The 21243-nt window shown below is 44.6% G+C and overlaps 1 protein-coding gene across 6 annotated transcripts; it reads left to right on the top strand.

Moving 5' to 3' along the window:
- The first annotated feature begins 211 nt into the window (after positions 1-211).
- Positions 212-20947, top strand: LOC311253454 (protein Shroom2-like). Of its 6 annotated transcripts, none has more exons than XM_084347441.1 (12): positions 212-401; positions 1060-1336; positions 2549-2697; positions 9794-9814; positions 9931-10053; positions 10186-12472; positions 12787-12842; positions 14823-15419; positions 16601-17095; positions 18032-18206; positions 18282-18554; positions 18762-20947. In XM_084347441.1, exons 2-12 carry the CDS (start codon positions 1115-1117, stop codon positions 19032-19034), a joined length of 4671 nt encoding a protein of 1556 aa, XP_084203567.1. In that variant the 5' UTR covers positions 212-401; positions 1060-1114; the 3' UTR covers positions 19035-20947. The 6 variants fall into 6 exon arrangements, with proteins under 6 accessions (XP_084203567.1, XP_084203571.1, XP_084203570.1 ...); XM_084347444.1 differs by lacking the exon at positions 212-401 and adding an exon at positions 671-788 and having other exon boundaries at positions 1077-1336; XM_084347442.1 differs by lacking the exon at positions 212-401 and adding an exon at positions 671-788.
- Positions 20948-21243: the final 296 nt, after the last annotated feature.

Here is a 21243-nt window from a genome sequence, read left to right as displayed (position 1 = left end):
GTATTCCAGATGTAGTCATTAGATTTTGAAAAATTATGTGTATTTTATTTCCCAGTGCAGCAGGGCTTATTATGAAAATGTGATAACTGTGCAGGCCTGCACAGACAGAGATTTGGATTAACCACATTACGTGACGCACCTGAAGGCAGCACAGAGGCTGTGACGCTGCTGGTCACCGGGAGGGGGCGTGTTGTGGAGAACAGGTGTTGATGTCAGTGGCTGCTGTGATGACTCGGTAGAAGCAGAGCTGAGGGGCTGAACAGAGCAACACTGTAAATAATGAAAGATCTCATTAATCAATAGAAATCAGGAGGACTCACCGTCAACTGTTGGAGCTTCATCTAATGTCTTTGCTTTTGTGGGACATTTGAGAGCTTTTCTGCAGAAATCAACATTTTCAAGTAAGTTAAACGTGTTAAAAATCATCTTTAATCAGATAGTAATCTTATTTTTAAGTGTTTTCAGTACTCATGTTGCTTTATTTGTAACTGCTGCATGTAAATCGGTCACTTAATTAAAAATAATTATTAGTTTATTAAATAATTTTATAAATTAATTTTCAAAACATTAAAAACTAATCATATTATACTGCTCTTATAAAATTTGCGAATCTACGGAAGCCCGTAACGATCATGAGTCGAACTACTTCCACCGTTTTCCCAGCGAGCTTCCGTAGATTGACGGTTGGATTCAGGCTGCAGCTAACGGCTAATCTAATAATGACACATGAGCTTTATAATGAAACTGTGGACATTTAATGATGGAGTTTATGTTGGAGAACAAAACGTGTAAATATGTTCAGACTTTGGTAACCACACACTTTATTCACACATTTAACTGAAAACACATTTGAAAAACATGGACGTGCTAACATGCTAACAGAGTTCCAGGTTTTAGGCCTCATTACTACACAAATGTATTTCAAATAAGACGAATGAAGCAAATATTCATATTTGAGAAGCTGAAATGAAGAAATCTTTAATCAATTATCAAACTAATCATCTCAGACTAACCCCCTGCTGTGTGATTAATGTATGATTTTGAATCCCTCTGAATAAGATGATAAACTGTCTCAGGGGGATCTGATGTTGGTGGAGCCAGCTGAAGCGGGGCCATGATGGACGCCGTGGACTACAGAGATGACCTGAGAGTGTCAGCAGGGAGGATGAGGTGGTGGAGGGAGGTGGACGTGTGGAGGGACGGCGGGCGGCAGAGCAGCCAGGCGGAGGAAGAGGAGGGTGAAGAGCTGGTGGAGGTGCTGCTGCGAGGCAGAGCACCCTGGGGCTTCACCCTGAGGGGGGGGACGGAGCACAGAGAGCCTCTGGTCATCACAAAGGTAACGACGTCATGTAAATCACCGCTGTTTTCTTTATGTCTCCTTTTACTTGCATTTAAAACATTGTTTTGGTCAACACAATCACAGATGGAGATGCTCCTCCTCCTCCTCCTCCTCCTCCTTCTACTTCTTCTTCTTCTTTGGTTTACCTGTTTTGGTCGCCCCGATCACGGATGGAGATGGTCCGACTCCCCGTAACAAATGGCCGCTTCTGGTTGCCACAAAACTGGCAGTAAATATCTGCAGCTGTTCTTAAAAAACACCTGGTTTTCTCACCACAGAAACATCTGGAAATGTCTCCAGGTGTCCTTAATAATGTCCCGTGGTGGACTGGAGCTCCGGTCGGCTGTTTGGCAGATGTGTTGGCTGTAGTAACGGTGGGATTTGTGCCTTATTTGTCATATCTTTTAGACCTATAGGCCCTTCCATCAGTAAAACATAGACCTTTAAGTGCATCACTGGAGCGTGATGCCAAACTGCTTCCCTCCACGTCTCCTTTGAGCCTGGACACCACGAGGTGTGAGATATGAGATATAAGTTTGAGCTCTGATAAAATCTGAAGGAATAGGACCCATAACCTTCCTCCTGAGCTCCTGAGGATGATACAGATCATACAGTAAGTTCTGTCTGTAACGTGACACAGCAGGAACCAGAGAGAAGCTCAGGTTACAGGAGCTGCAGGATTTAATTTTTAATCGGAGCACTCAGGTTGCTGCAGACGGAGGTGCTCCGGGGGTGAAACAGTATCCTCAGTGAGACGTCCGCCCTGAAATATGGTGGAGAAAATAACGTACTGTTGTTGTGTCTCGACTGTCTGCAACATTTATCACTTCGTCTTACGTATCTGTAACGACATGATGAGCGTGGTCAGCAAACCCAGCTCCACCCGAGGCCGTGACTCGTAACACGGCCAGAAACAGAACATCTGGATGAAGAAGTGTTTACATCTGGTGGAGCAACATGTGTAGATTGTGTCCAGAGGATGGCGCCAGAGGTACAGCTGAGTTGTTATTTAAATGAGTAGAGAGGCAAAGTCTTCTTCTCCTCCACCTCCACCTTCTTCTTCTTCTTCTCCTCCTCCTCCTCCTTCTTCTACTTCTTCTTCTTCTTCTCTTTCTCCTCCTCCTCCTTCTTCTTCTTCTTCTTCTTCCTTTCCACTTGAAGGTGATTTGGTTGTGATGTCCGTGTGTGTGTGTGTGTGTGTGTGTCCAGGTGGAGGAGGGCAGCGTGGCGGCAGCAGTCCGTCTCCAGGTTGGTGATGAGCTGGTGAGCGTTAACGCCGTTGTCCTCAGCGGCTCCCGTCAGGAGGCCATCAGTCTGGTGAAGAGCTCTCACAGGACGTTGTCCCTGGTCGTCCACAGGTATGAAGACGTACGAGACGTTTAGATACCTGAAAGGATCAGTTCACCTGTTTTCATAAGAAGTGTAAAGTCTATTGTGGCTCCAGAGGAAGCTGCATGTAATCTGATGCATTGTGGGTAATGCAGGCTCCAGTTTATATCACTGTTGGACTCGTTATGGACGGTTTAAAAACAAAGGATCAAAGTCGACACAGCAGAACCAGAAATCGTTTCCAGCTGTTCCTGTGGCTTGGAGATCAGGTGTATTTATGGAGAGCTTACAACATTTCAGCCGCTTTGTGGTGTCAAAACTTACTAACTTTAAGGAGACCTGGCAACATTTCTGTCCATTATCGTGGTGAAAACAGGTATTTTTAGCCACACTGTGATGTCTTCTAACCTTAACCAGGTGTTTGTGCCTAAAGCTAACCAGAGCATAAACACAGCGTTGTGACGAGAGAGAAATAGAAAATTCAACGTAAAGAAACGTTTGGTTTGAACTTAGCTGACATTTATTCTGGTGACCTGGTTGGAAAATGAGGAGTTCAAGAGGTCAGAGAAAGACACAATAACCAACAGATGTTTGTTCATGTAGTGAAACTTTTCACTGAGCAGAAAGTTGATTGATTTATTTGCAGCGTCTCTACAACAATAATCTGTGTAAAGCCTTTCTGCTCCATGTGCTGCTGATGTCCCGTCCTGTCAGAATTATATGCTCACTGGCAAATGGCAACAGAGTCTTAAGGCCTGAATCCAATTACTAGCTGCAAAGCCACAGGCGTGGGCTCAGCTTTGCAGAGTGGGTCGAGTCAACCGGGGGTAAAAGTGACCGGTCGGTGTGTTTTAACGACCCGCTGAGGAGGCTCTCGCTCTGAGTCCGATCAGGGGGAAACTCCAGGCTGGTGTAGAGGAGGGAAATGTAAAAACTCGCTCTGAGAGGATCCGAGAGTCGCCCTCAGAGCTGCTTCAGGCCGGGCGTCCTCCCCTGCCTGCAGGAGGAGTGGTACGGTCCGTGTTGCCTAGGTGAGTTGACACTGCTTAGTGGGATAGGCCGTATCAGCAGAGCCCATTGTTTTCAGGGGCTTTAGCTGCTCTGACTCGCACAGAGTGGGCGCTCCTGTCTGCTGTTCCTCTCCTCTCTCTGGACATGTTGGGACTTTAGAAGACAAAGACGCTCCGAGGTACTTCTCTTTGATTTCATCTCCTCTGATTCAATCGTTTGGTTTCCTGACGAGCAGGATTAGATCAGGAGGCGGTGAGTGAGCGCGAGATAACGGCGGCGACACATGAAGGTTAGGAGAAGGAGAGAGAGCTGTGAAAACCTGAGAGGTGATGTATGTGGAGGAGGGATGACGTTAGAGCAGGTTACACTACATCTTTGTCCACGAGCAACAAGTGTTTCTGATCCGTCAGCAGCAGTTTACAGGAGATGTAACCAGCACGTTAAACATTTCTACCTGCTCAAGTCTTTTATTTAAAGAATGATATATTTTCTATGTAAGTTATCTATGTAATCTATTACAAATCGTGAGCAGTAAGATGACATGTTTGTTAACGTGTCGGTGGTGTTGTCATCCACCATCTAACAGAACTGATCAGAACAAGTCAGGAGAACTTAGGATCTTAAATGATCTAAAGTTTTAATACAGTAGAATTATCTCAGGGTTCTGTGTCAGTTCATTGTGGTTCTAGTTAGAGTTTGGGTTCTCTCACGGTTCAAACTTCAGGTTCTGAAATCATTTAGAAGAACAGTTTTTAGGGTTCTTCAGTGAAGCTCCAGTTTAGCACGGTTCTTGTAAGATTGTTCCTTTAAAGGTTCTTTGGAGTTCAAAGTGGTTCTTTCAGGGCTGCAATACTCTGATCACATAAACATTAAGGTTGCTGTTCTTGTGGGGGTTCCTGTCTGGGTTCTTTAGGGTTTGTTCAGTTTCTTTCAAGGTTCTCTCCAGTTCACATGTATATGGTGTAAAGTTCCTGGTTGTTTTTGTAGAAATAAAATATCTAATTAACTGTTCTTTAATACGTTTGGTTCTGTAAAGTAGAGCAGAACTGTTCAGAACAAGCAGGAGAACAGTTTTAATTATTTAGCAGAGCTGAAATTAATAGAAGATTATTAGATTTAACAATTAAATATGAATTATTTGTTGTTCCAGCCTCGTTGTAACTGTTTGGGACAAAGACAGCGGCTGAAATATGTCAACGCGGGATTGTGAGAGTTGTTCTTTTCTTAAAGAAGCAGATTAATGAGACTGTTGTGCTGAGTCAGACAGATTTATAATAAAGAGTCAAGCGTTGGTCTGATATCAGTGCAGAACAGAGCCAGATGTTCCAGCTGTGGCTCATCTTCAGGTTTGTTTGTGTCAGTTTGTGCTCTGTCCTCTGGTACATTTCATTCTCCCCCCTCTCTTTAGTTTTTGTGGCCGGTGCGGGCGGTGACACACCGATAAGCCCAGCTGTGATGATGCTGGCACTTTCTATTGTGCTGCCGCTGCTGCCGCTGCTGCAGAGTGACGAGTGAAAGACGATGGTTGGGAAAGGAGAGTGTGGTGATGTAATGAGAGAGGCAGTGAAGCATTATGGTTGTTAACATCCCAACCTCAGAATGAAAGTTAGCTAAGTGCGTTTGTTACACCTTTACGTTTGTTTAGGTTGAGTTTTCTCTTTCTCTCGTCACAGCGCTGTGTTCATGCTCTGGTTAGGTTTAGGCACAAACACCACCTGGTTAGGGTCAGAAGGTATCCTCATAAAAGCTGTTTTTTACGCCACAAAAAGGGCTGTGAATGTCTCCAAAAGTCCTTAAAAAAACAGGATTTGACGCCACTAAAACAGAACGAAATGTCTCCAGGTCTCCTGAAAGATATCCAGTTTGGCAGTCCTTTGCAGGACACCAACAGATGGATGATAGATGAACAGATGATCTAAAACCACAGGAAGACGAATCCCTAAAATAAAACAGGTGGAGTCACAGGTCTGTCTGTCAGTGACCAATCAGACGAAGTCAGTCAAGAAGTTTCTGAAGTACCAAATTTCACTTTTGTTGTGGGGGATTTTATAAGACGTAAAATAACACAAACACACACGATTTGTATTTTAACCTCTGAGAGGTTGCAGCGTCTCCTCCACGGTGGAGGAGTCGTCTCTGTATCTCCCTCCTCCTCCTCCTCCTCCTCCTCCTCCTGGTATCTCTCAAAACACAGCCGAGCATTCCTGTCTGTGTTGTGTTTCCTGACGAGGACACTGAGGTAGAACTGAACGTACAGCCAACACAAGTAAGAGATATCAGGCTGAAACCAAACCACAAATAGTGCCACGTCTCCCACTTCAGATTAACTTCAACCTTAAAGTCCTACTTTTGTTTATTTCATCTGACTGGCTCACCAGATTATTGAATTCAGACCAGGATCAGATCTTTTCTGGGCCAAAATAACACAGATTTGACAACGAAATGACCAAGTTAACACCAGCAGGTAACACTTTACAACAACCATCATGGATAAATAGCAAGTTAATTATACTTTAGTTAATAGTCATTCCACTGTTTAAACCATTTATCAAGCAGTTGTGAACATCAGTTGCAGCTTTACGGTAAACATCTGCTTAATAAATAAAGTAAAATTTAAAAAGACTTGACTTTCCCAGCCGCCCCGCTGGCTCGGCCACTTGCAGTGCAAACACTAGATTACAACAAGGACAACTTCTCCTCCCCCTCGTCTCAAATCCCCCCTCATAATCCCCGAGGAAATCTCCTCCGCAGCACAAGGTGGAGTGTTTGTGTTCATACAGGGAGGAGGAGGAGGAGGAGGAGGAGGAGAAGCCAGATTCCTCAGAGCTCGTCTGTGGTGTCAAAGTGTTGTTTTTGTTTCTGACCTGGAGAGTTTCTGAGGGAGCGAGCTGTGCAGAAGTGAAGTGGAAGTGTCCTTTTTGAACCCCTGGAGCTGTGGGTGAGTTCATTGTCATGTTGTTGCTCCGTTTCACTTCAGTACAAGTCGGTTTAAACTACTTATCAAGTCACCGTCAACCAGTTTCTTATACGAATCAGTGATTCAAGTGTTCATAGTTGCAGGCTGAAACATTCAAACTACTGAGTGTTTAATCCCAGACAGAAATGACCTGATAGGATGAAAGTTTTTGTAGTTTTTGCTCATCATTTGACCTTTTTAGTAGTTTTTTTTGTAGAAAGTCTCTTTGTCTTTTATGGAGGCGCACTCGTAGCCAACTGGGTCATCTGAGTGAGTTCACCTCGGCGTGGCTCGTATATCCTGGGAGATGGAGATGGCGTCTCCTCCCCTGTGAAATATCTGTGACAGACCAGCTGTATCCCCTGACAATAGACCCTCAGCGCTTCACAAAGACAGACATTTGCATTTCCATTGTGCCGGAGTTTGTTTGGAGGCAACGCAACTCTCACTTTGTGTGTCACACTGAGCGGTTTTATGTTGACGGTCGCTTCATTTGCCACTCCAGAAACCTGCTGTTTCTTTACATTTTCACACTTTTGGTTTGTTTGGACTATATGAAAGAAGAACAGCTGTGCAGATGTTGTGTTGTCTTAAAAAAGGAACTTTAAATTCACTGGAAGGTTTGAAAGAAGAAGAAAGCGACACCAGAGGTCTCTGAATCAAAACAAAGCAAAAGACAACAGTAGTGTGGGATCATGGGAATCGTTGTCTTTATTTCCTCTTATTCTACGTTATAAACCAGGTCTGCTATTCATTATAATGATGTTGTCACAGTGTCCAGGAGATTCGTCTTCTGTCTTTAAGATAGTGTTTTGTTTATTGTGTATTTTGTGTCATTTTGTGTCAGGTGAGAATGGAGACGTGTGTACGATATCAGTATTTAATTTTTAAATATCACGGTTATTGTCAATACAAGTATATCGCTAAGTCACAAACGAATTAAAAGCAAAATCTTATAATCAAACATTTTATATTTTAGCTGTTTAGCTGCTCAACGTTTCTTCTTAAAGGGTAACTCAACCAATTTTGCACCTTACATTGTGTTTACAGGTCTTCCTAAAACTAGTATAAAGTCCTTTGTTGTGAGTTGCATTGTGGGTAATAAAATCAATACAGCATAACCAGAGATATCTCCGTCTTTATTCCACACATTCTTCTTCTTTTTCAAAAGCTGGTGCCTACATTACCCACAATGCAACTCAGCCACTGAGTGACATCACTGGAGGCACTGATGAATCAGACTTAGTAGTACTTTAACGTGTAAAGTTGGTGGAGTTACCCTTTAATCAGTAACACATTTGCTGTGTTTTCCTTCTTTCCTCCGTCTTCCTCTCTAGTTTCATGCTTTCCTTTTGACTTTATGTGATTTTATTTCTTGTAATTAGAGAAGATGAGAATGAAAAACAACAGATCAGTAACAACAACACCTCAACATGATTAAAATATCTTCACTGACTCCTGAGGGATTGTACTCGACAGTAAAGAAGTCAGAGCCAGGTGACGGATAGTGAGAAAGTCAGGAGGCAGGCGTCGCACTCTCAGATGGATAACATAGATGTAGCGCATGAAGCGAGGGTACGACCTCCCTGCATTCCTGCGCTGAAAGAATGCAGCGTCTCCGTCTCGACCTGGCGAGGTTAAAGCTTCGATCGGGGCGACTGAAGTCTCACAAGGCTGTGAGATTTCACTCCAGTCTGAAGTTTGAACTTGGAAACAATCCCGACCAAAAATATCAGCTTTTTAGAAGATTAAAGGTGGAAGGTCGTGGTGGTTGGAGGAGCAACTTGCAGATCCATCTCACATGTGTCTAATTTTTGTAAAAGCTGAGGAGCTAAGCTCCGTCAGGACCATATGGCTGTGACAGATCTGTCTCCCTCTCCTCTTGTGAAGGGTCAACAGCCGTTATGTGAAGTATGTTAAGTTTCCTTCACTAAATACCTGCCTGGTGATTCAGACATCAATCTGAGGGAAAGTCTGCTCCATGATTTGGTCTAAAATGCAGACAGCTAAACTGAGAGCAGATGAAAAACAACTTTGAAGGGTTGAGACCGAGTCAAGACTAAAGACCAAGACAAAGCCAGTGTGATTCCCACACTGCATGATACACTCAGTAAAATGTGAAACCTGCAGCTCTTTAAAGATCAACATTCATAGAGAAACATCCAGAGAAGACGAATGAAAATTCCTCTTTATTCGCCTCTTTTCTCTGAAATATACTCAACCGTCTTTATTCAACACCTGTTTTCCATTTTGAATACAGTTTTCTCTGGAGGCATCAGGTTTTCTGGGTGACTCTTGTCTCGTAGAAACCATCCCTGTAGTCGTGGTCTTGACTGGTCTTGACCGAGACAAGACCGAGCAAAAACAAGGTCGAGTCTGAGACTGAGACCCTCAAAAAGTGGTCTACAACTCTACCGTTGAAGTTTTCTTATATTTCCCAGCGAATGTTTATTGTTTATGTTATGTTTATGTTAATTGTGTTGGTCTGTGTGGTCCATCAATATATAAGGGTAGGAAAGACTTGATATTGTCTGTAAATAGGTGGGAAAATATATGTGCATATATCAGAATCGGCAGTGAGCAACTGGCAAAAATGAGTTGGGAAAAATATTGGATATCGGCAAAAATCCAACAATGTGCCTCCTGAATTTTAACTTGCACGAACCTTCAGACTCTCTCGTTTCCTTTTCCTGCTTCAGAAAGACAAAAGGTTTTAAATGATTATGTGTGATTCTGTGTCGTCATCTCTTCCTACTTTTCCTTCTTCTCTTTCCATCACTCGCTGCCCATCAGGGGTAAAATGGTTGATGTTGTATCGTCACGCACAATGCCGTCAGAAACCGAGGTGCACGTGGCACGGAGCTTTCTCACCAAGATTTTGCGAAGCTCCATGAGGTACCATCAGCCAGCCACGTTGTGTTTCCTGGTAGTTGTTGGTGAACTTAAGTGATGTTTGGTCATCGAGTTTGTGATTTGTGTTCCTTGTAGCATTTTGTGTTGGTGTTAGTCGTCCAAACCAAATATTCTTCAGTAGATTCTTGTTAGTTTATTCTTGTCTCCAAGATATTTGTTTTTGTTACGATAATGAGCCATGACATAATAATATGTTTTAGGGGTTTATGACACATAATTCTTCTCTTTGTCAACATGCTCTCCAGGAAAAACCGCTTCAGACAAGGGTATGTGCATGTTTGGTGTGAGCAAAGTGGATAAGACAATAATATACAGTAATCACTTTCTAGGGTTGTTATGGATGATATTATATGTTGTGATTGTGTGACATGTTTTGTTGCAGGAAGAATGATCAAGGCTCGCGGCCCCATTCCTGGCACCCCTCCAAGCTGACAGAAGAGGAGTCCGAGCCCGCCAAGAGAGAGGCCACCCCAGCACCAGTCTGGCAGCCAAAACATGAAGCAAGGTGAGCCTTTTAGGTTCTCTGATCAGCCTGATCAGTTGGATAACTTCAAGCATAGAGCAACAAAGGTAGCTTCATGACTTAGCGAAACAATAATTCATAAAATTCAAACATTAATTTTTTTCTGACCACCAGGCCCAAAGACTCATCCACTCAAGGGGACCAGAACACCCAGCATCAGCTAACCAGCCAGTTCAGCTCAGCGAACAACATGGAAAGACTGGAGCGTCCCTCTCATCCTTTCCCACCAGGTCGTCTTTCACCAAATAAATACATCAGCACTGCAGAGCCGCTCTGTGGAACGGGAGGCAAAAGAGACGCCGGGTTGAGCTGTTTTTCTAGTAGCTCCAGCCCTCCTGTTCATGACTCCAGCACATTTGGAAGGAAAGGTACCAGTGCTGAAAACATTTTCTTCAAGGGCCTTCAGAGTGAAGGGCCTCAGCAGGCCGAGCGGCCCAGGTACCTGCAGCCGACGCTGGGGAATGGAGGCTGGGAGGGGTCACGGTCGGAGGAGCAGCCAGCATCCCGGGTTTCCATTGCGGGGAGACCCAGCATTGGCCCAGTGTGGCAGGTTCCAGAGAAGAAGAAGTCCCAGTCTCCTCCTCCCCCACCTCCTCCCCTGCGAAGTGACAGTTTTGCCGCCACAAAAGTGTTCCCGTACTCTGAAGGTGGTCAAGTGAAGATCAAAGGCAGGTCAAGTGAAAAACTGACAGAAAATAACAAGAATGACCTCAGATCTAACCAGGAGAAACCCTCAGAGGCCAGACACAGCTTCAACCCCCTACCCGCCAAAGACTTCCTCCATCCCAACATGGCAGCTGACCACAACCACAACCAGCTGCGCCCCAACAAACTCTTCTCCCTGTCCAGTATTGACGTCAGACAGTCTCATTACAGCCAAAAACTTGCCCATCAGAGACAATACAGCGACGAAAGCCCCCTCTATCTCCAGACCAGGCCAGCTCCTCCCACCAAGATTCAGAGCGTAGGAAGCTACTACCGCAGCCTCCAGGATCTGCCCACAAACGCTTTCAGCCGCAGACAAGTCCGGCACTCCACAGCATCCATTGCAAGTTCTGCTGCAAACCTGGAGAACGGGGGTCACAACAGATACTACGGCCTGGTGAGCAAGCATTCGGTTCAGATTGCTGAGCTTCAAGCCAGGCAGGGCAAAGCGGAGGGACGGAGGGGGGAAGCAGAGAAACTTCACTGGGTAAACAGCAATGAACCAGGCTTCCCAAGTTCATTGAAGGGAAACATTCAGTCAAAGTATTACATACCTCAGTTCCACATGCCTTACAGTGAAAACAAGGAGCGCAATGGTCATTCCCATCTGGGGAATGGTCTACATTATGACCGCCAAACCTCTGAACTTTCTGATCGAAGCCGGAGCCCAGAGGATGCTGCAAAGAGAGGTGAAGGACACACTAATGACACGAAAAGACACTTCCCAACACATCAAAGTAATGATCACAAGGTCAGTCTATCAAGGCACCAAGACCCATGGGTGCCCCAAGAGGATCACCGAATATCCCCTCTGAAAACTCCACTTCTCCACTCCCTTGCCCAGGAGAGTAGGATTCTGGCTGAAAGGCAACCAGCAGCCATGCCCACCCAGGATGCCAGTGATGTGGCCGCCAGCAGTGGAAAAACAAATCGGCGCAGCGACCGTTACGCCACCACCCTCCGCAATGAGATCCAGCAGAAGCGAGCCCAGCTGCAAAAGAGCCGCAGTGCTGCAACCTTGACATGTGATGCAGAGGAAGAGGAGGCAGAGGAATGGAGATCCACAAAGACTTCTACATCTTCTGGTGTCTCCTTCTCCAACACCTACAAGGACCACCTGAAAGAGGCGCAAGCCAGGGTCCTCCAGGCTACCTCCTTCCAAAGACGAGACCTTGAGCCTCTAGAGGCGCCAGCAGTTAAAACCTCCAACGGACGCATTAGAGGACGTAAACGCTTCCCCCTTGCCAAGAGGACGCACTCCTTCTCAGAGCCTGACAAGATAGACAAAGTGGGAGTGGAGGGAGAACCTCAAACAGGGTCTTTCGGAGAGCGGAGGAAGTTTTTTGAGGCCAAACCGACGTTTCCCAGGCCTGTCCTGAAGTCCAGTCAGGGTACAAACTTGAGCGCAGACCTTGGTGAGTCAGGCAAACCCAAAGAGAGGACTGAGGAAGTTCACCCATCCACAGACCCCAACCAACTCAGCCCTGGACGTAAGCAGGTCTTACTAGAGCAGCAGAGGCTTGGGACCTTCGCTGAGTACCAGGCAACGTGGAACAAACAGAAAAAGTCATCCGAGGTCAAGACGCAAGGGAGGTATCACTCAGCGGAGAACATCTTGGATGCAGATGCAGAGGAGAAGGCTGTGTGCATCCACGAGAGATCCAGATCTTCTCCTTCTGCAGACTTCTATACACAGGTGAGAAGCCCAGAATATGTGGATATCTGTATAAATGACTGATCCTCATACATCAGGGGCTGGGGGTGGGTTTATCATGACCAAGGACCAACTACCACTGCTTATGACCGTCACTTTTTACAAACCGTGTAGCTTGTTCCAACTTATTAACGGGAGAATAAACAAAATATTTTTAGTATGGATGCAAAAAAGTGCCAACTTTGGGCTTTGGTCAAAAGGGGGGATAGTGAAGGCTGTTTTTTTAATTAATTCCACATGATGCTCAGTAATGTTTGAGGCCATGCAATAAATAAAAAAATGTCTTTCTTTTGCAGAATATTCCTTCAACATGGAGAGACCCTCACAGCCAGCAGAGCAGTCACACCACCAGGTGAGCTTGAGGTTTTCAATGTTTGTACACATAAAACATCCCACTGAGCAAAAACATATCTGAAAGACGCTGCAGAGCCAGAATGATGTGATGACGTCTTTTCAACGTTCACCATTCACATCATCTTACAGGGTTCAAATTAAAGTTTTTAACCATGTAATTTAAGACATCTTTACAACTTCAGATGTCTGATGGACTTCAAGATGTATGTATATATGTATATGCAGTATATTCATGAAGTAAAATTTGGTCGTCATAAAAACTTTAATTTTGGACCACAAGAAGTTCTTCAGACGTCTGGAACTGAACTTAAAAATATGTCTAAAATGACGTGGTACAAACTTTGATTTTGAACCCTGTAGGGACGTCACTTGGACATCACTAGTGAAAGTTGATTCTGGTTCTCCACTGGACGTCTTATCACTGTCATCAGTGACATTGAATTGATGTCTTGTGGATGTGTTTCTGCTCAGAGGGATATGACACTTAGACACAACAGAAGACGATAGAGATGAAAAAATAATCAATCCAACAAGTATCCAACGACCTGAAGAGCAGCAGGCTGGCTCAGTGTTTGCCGAGTCATAGAAAGGTCACGCAGTTGATCGCTGTGTCAGTCTGACCTGTCGAGTCCTCTCCGGCCTCCACCAAAAAGAAATGCTTCGTGTAAATGTGGAATGTATCAGCGTCGTGAGAGAGAAACGTCTCAGCTTCTCATTTTCAGGTTTCCTGAGCTGAAAGGAAAATATCATTTTCCATCACACTAGATCTCCTCTCCACCTTATCTTGTGTTGTTGGAGCTCATGTTGTCGCACACAGTATCTCCTGGACTCCTGTAGCGAGCTACACCCAGATTTACAAAAGCATTTACAGGTGATTTACAGCGGGCGGAGAGTGTATCACTTCATCCTTAAGATGCTGGTGAAAATGAACACTTAGCTGTTGAGTACACGAAATGACAATCCACATGTTGACACGCTGCCTCAGAGGAGGGACAGACTGAGATACCTGAGCTGAAGTGTTGCTCATATTCCTGCTTTTTGTGTTACTTCATGCACCTTTGCAGTGGGAGGAGTTTGAACGATATACAATTTAAAACCACAGAAGTCTGAGGAGATTTGTGCACTTTTGCTTTGTATTAAAAGGCCCTTCAAGTTACACATGTTATGGACATGTCACCTTAATGTGAGTATTAAAATTAAGGGATTAAATTATTGAAATAACCCTGAGAAACAGCTAAATGAAACCATAAGTGTTGCCTGCCAATCCATGACTGATTACATGTTTACCCAGTTAATGTAACGATTATTTATGTATTTATTCTATTTTGTCGATAATTTAAAGAAGCTTCAGTTGGAGAGCAGCTAAAGTTTTCTGTTACAAGGTTTGGATTAAAAAACAGACAAATCCAGTTTGTCAGAATTTTATCGTGGAAATAATTTTAATAATCACAATAATTGTCATAAAGGTAAATATTTGTGTGATAAACACATTTATTGAGACAGAAATAAGAATCCTGCCCGTGTCTTTGTCTCTGCTCACATGTAATCCCACCTCTGTGTTTGGTTTTCACACTCGTGGTTCAGGTTTCCTCAACTGTTACACTGACTGTGAGCCGGCAACACTATCACTGAACAAAGCCTCTCCTAATGTGGTTCAAATAAACCAGTCGGACGGCTTCTTCTGAACTTAAACATGATCTTTGTTTTCAAAAATGAATAACTGAATTTACCAGAGGATTGCCGAATAAAAAAGTTTTTTGTTTTTTTTACCTGTGGTTAAAAGAGAGCAGTTTACAAAGAATGCAGGTGACATGAACACACGAAACAAATGTAAGTGAAAATAAAGCCACATAAAGGACACGAAACAAGGACGAGACAAGCAAGTTATTTATTTACTTCAATGGTTTCAGTCGTAAACATTTCTGTTTGTGTTTTCATGACTGCAGCTGATGAAGTTTGTCTTTATTTTGACCTCTAGAGGAAAAACTGAGCCCAGGCAGCGATACCAGCCCGACCACAGCCCTCACTCGGCCCCGTCGGTCCCCAGAAACGAGGGCCCGGTCCAAGCCTTCGCTGACCACAGGACCAAACCAGACGCTGCCAGTGCCTCCCACTCCACGCACTCCTCGGGCCCTCGCAGCCTCAGCCCCAGCCCTTCTTCCCAGCACTCGTACCAGCCTCCACAAACCAAGGGCCTCCTGCCGCCGCCCAGGCCCCATTTAGGCCCAGAAACCACATCCTCCTCCCAGGAATTCCTCGCTGGCGCCCAGGCAGACCAGGCAGCGCTCCAGCCTCTGTCCAGCTCCAGCTCTGACACCCAGCACCACGCGACTGTCCAGAACTCCTCCGCCGGCACCGCCCCGACTCCGGCCAGCTCCCCTCACCTCAGCAGAGGAGGAGGAGGTGTAGAAGACATAGAGGAGAAGGAGCAGCCACCTTCCTCTTCACCCCTGTCTTCGTCCCGGACTTTATCTCTGCCTGACGACCGAGCTCGGTCTCCCTCGCCACAGTTTGCACCTCTGAGACTGACCGACAAGCCGCCGGCCGTGTTCGTGCAGGATGAGTCACCGCTCAGGTAAGCAGCTTATCTTCAGGTCTCCTCAGCGCCCCTCGTTACGTAAAGCTGCAGTCAGAGAGGCTTTAGGTAAACAAGTCGTAGAAGAAAAAAGATGATTAGTGATTGTAGGCGAGCTGTGGTTGTCATCAGATGGTACAAAAGTGATGGAAGAATTAACTGAAGAAGGAGTTTGTGGCGCTGACAGATCTGATTGTGTCTGTATCTGCAGCCGGAGACAAATCGAACTGCAGGCTGTAATTTAGTTGAAGCCACACGGCTGCTGTGACCTTTGCTTTCCACTGCAGAGCTACTGTACGATCCGACCTTTAATTAGAAATGTTCGACTCTGAAGCTTTAAAAAGTGTTTCCATCCGCTGCCGTCCGGGCTTTATTCTGAGGACCGTGTTTATTTTTTAACAGACCAGATGAAGGACAACTGTTCGATGTACAGTTTCCGTTTATAGACAGAGAAGTTAAATATGGAAATGTGAGATTGTGTCACCTCATCTTCACCTGTGAGGGACTGACGAAAGAACGGCCGACATGTTAGAGGTGGAAACGCACTTTAAAAAATCAGCTGTGATTCTCTGCAGCTCTTCTTTATAGAGTTTAAGTCATAATGTATGTAAATATGTTTTCTTTTCTCATAATTTCAGCTTTTTATCCCAAACATGACTCACCATGGGACTTTTTGTAACAAGACTTTAACTGGCAGAAATGAGCTTCCCTCACATCCTCCTCCTCTGAAGTTTCTTTCAGCCTATGTGTGCCAAAAAAAATCACTCAAATGAGTTTGTGGATGTGAAGAAAACTTGCGCTGCAGCCTCAGACTGTTTGTGCTCAGCTGGTACTTTGATGGCTGTAAATAAATAATGGATGTTAATGTTGATTAATCTTTAGTGTTTGAGGATGAGAAGAAAAGATCTCCCTCTCTGTGAGCGAAGCCTGGAAGAGCTGGTATTTTGCAAATGTGATGCTGAAAACAATCCCTCATTAAATAATTCTCAGTTAAAAGAAATAATGAAACATTTATTGTTTTAATCATCAGGATGTCGTCACATAACTCCTCCTGCAGCTGCTTTAATCTTCTCTCCTTTCACTGTTTAGTTTTGGAAATGTTATTCAGAGTTTTGGAAAATATACAACGTTTCTTTAAAGACGGTCTTTGACCCTGAGATCCGTCTCCCTCTCGTGTCCAGGTCAGAGAGTGATGTGAAGCTCGCAGCAGAGATGGATCCGAACAGTCCGGTGAGGAAAGTCCCCGTGAGGATCGTCCACACCGAGAGCAGCTCGGAGCGAGAGGGCCGGGCCTACCTGCCTCAGAGCAGCGAGAGCTGCTTCGTCTTCGAGCCGCCGCCCTGCGTCCTCTCCCTGAGCGCCGCCGAGCGCCCGGCCTCGTCTCTGTTCAGCGTCTACACCCGGCAGGCCGATCAGGACCCCTCGGCCCAGGAGTCGAACTCGGCGGGCCCTCGGCGCTCAGAGGAGGACGCCAAGAGAGAGGAGCTGGCCCGAGACATCATGGGGAAAGACAAGTCCCTGGTGGACATCTTGGACCAGAGCGGCAGGATGACCACCATGGACCTGATGGAGGGACTCTTCCCCTCGGAGGAGCAGATCCTGGAGGGAGCCCTGCAGCGCAGGAGGACCTCCTCCGGCTCCAGGCTGCCCACCTCGTCCCCCAGGAGCATGGACAGGTGGGACGTTTCATTATCAATTAACTGTTTTCTTTAACATCTGCTGCTGCCGAAATATTTACGTTTAATCATTTAGTCTTTTCCCGATGTGAGTGGAGTCTTTTTAGTTGCATCCAGAAGAGGCTGAAATGTATGTTTTAGGTACCAAACCTGCTGGTTCCTCAAGTTTCTATCTGACTGAAAGATGTTCAAGCAAGACACTGAACCTACGAGCTCTTCCTGAAATGCTTTTAACCTCTGACCTCTGTGATGCAACTCATTGGTTGGCAGTTGACTTGATTAAGGGCAGAAAAGAGTTTGTGATTTTAGCTTATAAAAGGAAAAATCAGCACAACTGATGAATTAAATTAACAAATGAAACCACTTTTAAGTGTTACAGACTAATACATGTTCCAGAAATGTAGATTTATATATATTTTCACAATTTAAAAAGAAATAAACACAAATAATAAGGATGGAAAATAATATACAGCGCAGGAAGAGGCAGAAAACACAGAATAAACATACAGAACATAATAAAATAACAACAACAAAAATAACAATGTCATCATTGAGTGAGCCCTCCAGCCTGCCCTCTGGTGGACAAATGTCTCATTACAGGAACTCCTCCATTCAAAACTAAAAGAAGGTCGACCTGCTTTAAGTGTATTTTAAAAATGTTCATCTGTCGGTTGCAGAGGCAGATTTATTTTTAAATATCTAGAATACTTTCCCCTGTTTCTAAGCCTTTAATTTCCTGCAAGACATGTCTCCGTTATCTTAATGATTATCGTAATAACACGTTTAATCTCCATTGTTCTTTGCAAGAACAGAAATAAAAGCAGAAACAGCATCAAGTCAAAGACTTTGATGCAGCGTCACAGAGAGCTGTGTCAGCAGCTCTGCTCAGCTGTGTTTGTGTTGACTTGTGTGTTGTTGTCTCTGTTCGTGTCTCAGGCGGGACGAGGAGGACGTGTCGGTATCGGCAGCAGCCTCTCTGGTCCCCAGCTCCTCCTACTACAACACGTCTGCTCCCAAAGCTGAGCTCCTCATCAAGATGAAGGACATGCAGGAGCAGCTGGAGGAGCAGGACTCTGAGGACGAGCTGGACGTCGACCTCGCCAGTAAAAAGGTAAAACTCACCCACTGAGAGAGAGACGGCGAGTAATGTTTCATGTTTTAACGCTCTGTTTGTGTTTGTTTGTAGCAAGAGCTGATCTCCAGCCTGGCGGGGAAGCTGGAGGTGCTGCGGGAGGCGCGACACAGCCTGCAGGAGGACGTGGAGGACAACGAGGCTCTGGGCCGCGAGGTGGAGGCCACCGTGCAGCGCCTCTGTCAGCCCAACCAGCTCGACAAGTTTCGCATGTTCGTGGGCGACCTGGACAAGGTGGTGAGCCTGCTGCTGTCGCTGTCGGGCCGGCTCGCCCGGGTGGAGAACGCCCTCAACAGCCTGGAGGAGGAAGCCCCGCCAGAGGAGAAGGTAACGCTACGGTCTGATTACAGAGTACAGGAGGAAAGTCTTCAGTCTACGGGAGAGAATTAGGACCGCTGTGAAAAATAGATAAACTTGAGTTCTGACTTTAATCTTGAAAATAGTCAGAACTCAATTATTTTTATTAGCTTAAGAATAATGATAATGATCATTTCTTTCGATAAAGAGTAATTATTCATTTCCATCCGTCCTCAGCGAACCCTGACAGAGAAGCGGAAGCTGTTAATGCGACAGCACGAGGATGCCAAGGAGCTGAAGGAGAACCTGGACCGTCGCGAGCGGCTGGTTTCCGGCATCATGGAGGCCCACCTGGACACAGAGAGCCTGGACGACTACCGCCACTTTGTGAAGATGAAGTCGGCCCTCATCATCGAGCAGCGGAAACTGGAGGACAAGATCAAGCTGGGCGAGGAGCAGCTGAAGTGCCTGGTGGACAGTCTGCCGCTGGACCAGAGGCCGCTGCTCTGATGACCGGAGGATGCTGGGGGAGGATCTCTACATCTGAGGGTGCTCCATGTAGCATTATGATATTCATGTATTGTTAAATTGTGTTCATGAAGGTAAAGGAAAGGTATTGAGTAAAAGAAATGGGACTTTATATATTTTTGGACTGTTCATCTGCAGCCTTCGATGAGTCCGTCAGACGGATACATGAGTAAAAACGACGGCGTCTCTGAGGCCCAAACTGTCGTCTCAACAGTTTCCTCCCTTTTTATTTCTTTTTTACATTCATCAGCTTTCAAAAGTCAAGATATTTATAATTTACTAATGTTTTAGACTAAACTCAGAAGGCATCAATTACAACTGGAGCTGAGCGTTAACTCTCCGGTCCTGATCATAGATAATGTACAGTTTATTTATTTGTACCTCGACGCAAGTGAATCACTGCAGTTTGAAATTTCACATTTAAACCAGATAATGTTCTCAACATAATGTAAACACATCTCAGTGTTTCCAGTCTCTTTTTCTTATTTGTGTTTCAGCGGCATCGTGAACTCGCTCGCTGTACGTGGCTGAGTTTGTGATTAAATATTATAAGTTTTAAAGTGACATTTTCTAGTAATTTATTGTAGCCTTTTTGAACAGAGCGATATGTATAAAGGGGAAATGTTTCCCCAGTAATTTATTTTGACTCCTGACAAACTTTTTTTCTAATGAAATGAAGAGTTTGAATCCAGAATGCTATAATCCAATTTTTAAGTGTTATCAACTTGTTATATTTCCTGCTTTTACAACAAACCATCTCTTCCTTCATGTAGTTTTATTATTATTTCTCATAATATCTCATTTTGGAGTGAAACTCTTTAATTTATGTTAGAATAAGAGGTGAATCGGACAACTTTATTTTCATGAAGACGGTTTTATCGCCTGTAATCGCACACTTGGTGCTTCTCGCTCAAGTTCCTCCAAAAACTGCAGGACGGTCTCGTTACCACGGGTCTCCTGACTGATGTAAAGGACTGAGGCACAGCTGGAGAAGGTCAGCACTTTACTCTTTGGTTTGGTCCAATCAGGCGACTCTCTGCATAAATATTTATTTGAAGACGTGCCTACTGTCGCCTCCCACCACTGTGAACTTCATGGACTGGCGTGGGCGTCCCCCTGGGTACCGTGTTCGGCCCACGCACACTTCATGTATGCAGTGCACCTTTCAACAACCTTCAGAGCAATAAAATGGTGAAGATGAGAGAGTCTTGTTTTTTATTAATTATATCTGACGACAAAGGTCAGTTTTATGTCATGTTACTAAAACAAATCATTTTATCGAGATTTATTCATCTTTACGTCATTTATCCCTCAGAAAGCCCCAGAAACTTTACTTTTCTGTCTCCTAGAAATCAAGATGTTTCAAATTTTCTAGAAAAACAAAGAAGATGGCAGCCGTTTGATTGACATCTTGAAATGAATGAACAAAATCAGCCTGCAGATGAGCTGTAACTGCCTTTGATAGCTGGAAAACACAACAGGTCCACATCATACAGTCTCACAGGGTCCAAGTTCAAATCAAATAACAATATGACTGAAATCAAACATGTTATTCTGAGGAAATATTCTTCGAAGTTCTTTATTTACATTAACTTTGTGCTGATAAAATAATCAAAAACAAGTAAAAACAGCCTATTCAAGAGTATGAAACTACATTAACTTGAGATATTCTACATTTAGGGCTTTAAAAACTGATATAAACTATATATTACTGGAGTTGAAATCTCATTGGCTACATGATACATCAATCATCTGGAGGCTGGAGTGTAAGTGGCCCAGGAGAGAGGAGGAAGAAGGGTCACTGGTCTACACGATCACTATCTGGTTGTTGTCGGCTGTAGGGCGGGCATATACTCATCTCTGGTGTCATTTTACAAATAAAAGCATGAAAACATCCTCAATCGTGGCTTGTCGTTTTGTCACCTTTTAACCATCATCACCAACAATGAAAACACAACACTGGAATGTGCCAATACTCAAACAATAACTCAGTTTTTTTCCATTGTGTCTTTTCGAGCTTTATTGTCTGTTAATTGAATATTATTTTTGACATAAACATGATCATTACTAAAGAAGCTGTCGGTCAGGTTTCAGTCTCAGTATCAGACCTTTGAAACAGACAGAAGCAGTTTCTGTGTCGGAGCCGACAGGCAGGAAGATTTTTATCAGATCTGTTACCAGAACAGCGCCG

Source organism: Pagrus pagrus (assembly GCF_965226575.1).
Source record: "Pagrus pagrus genome assembly, chromosome: 24".
Lineage (NCBI taxonomy): Eukaryota > Metazoa > Chordata > Actinopteri > Spariformes > Sparidae > Pagrus > Pagrus pagrus.
The sequence above is the reverse complement of the archived record's forward strand: the minus strand, read 5'-3'. Positions and strand labels throughout refer to the sequence as shown.

Coding starts and splice junctions, on each gene's coding strand:
- LOC311253454 (XM_084347441.1), top strand. CDS start 1,115: ATGATGGACGCCGTGGACTACAGAGATGACCTGAGAGTGTCAGCAGGG. Junction 1,337..2,548: donor AGCCTCTGGTCATCACAAAG/GTAACGACGTCA, acceptor GTGTGTGTCCAG/GTGGAGGAGGGCAGCGTGGC. Junction 10,054..10,185: donor CAGCCAAAACATGAAGCAAG/GTGAGCCTTTTA, acceptor TCTGACCACCAG/GCCCAAAGACTCATCCACTC.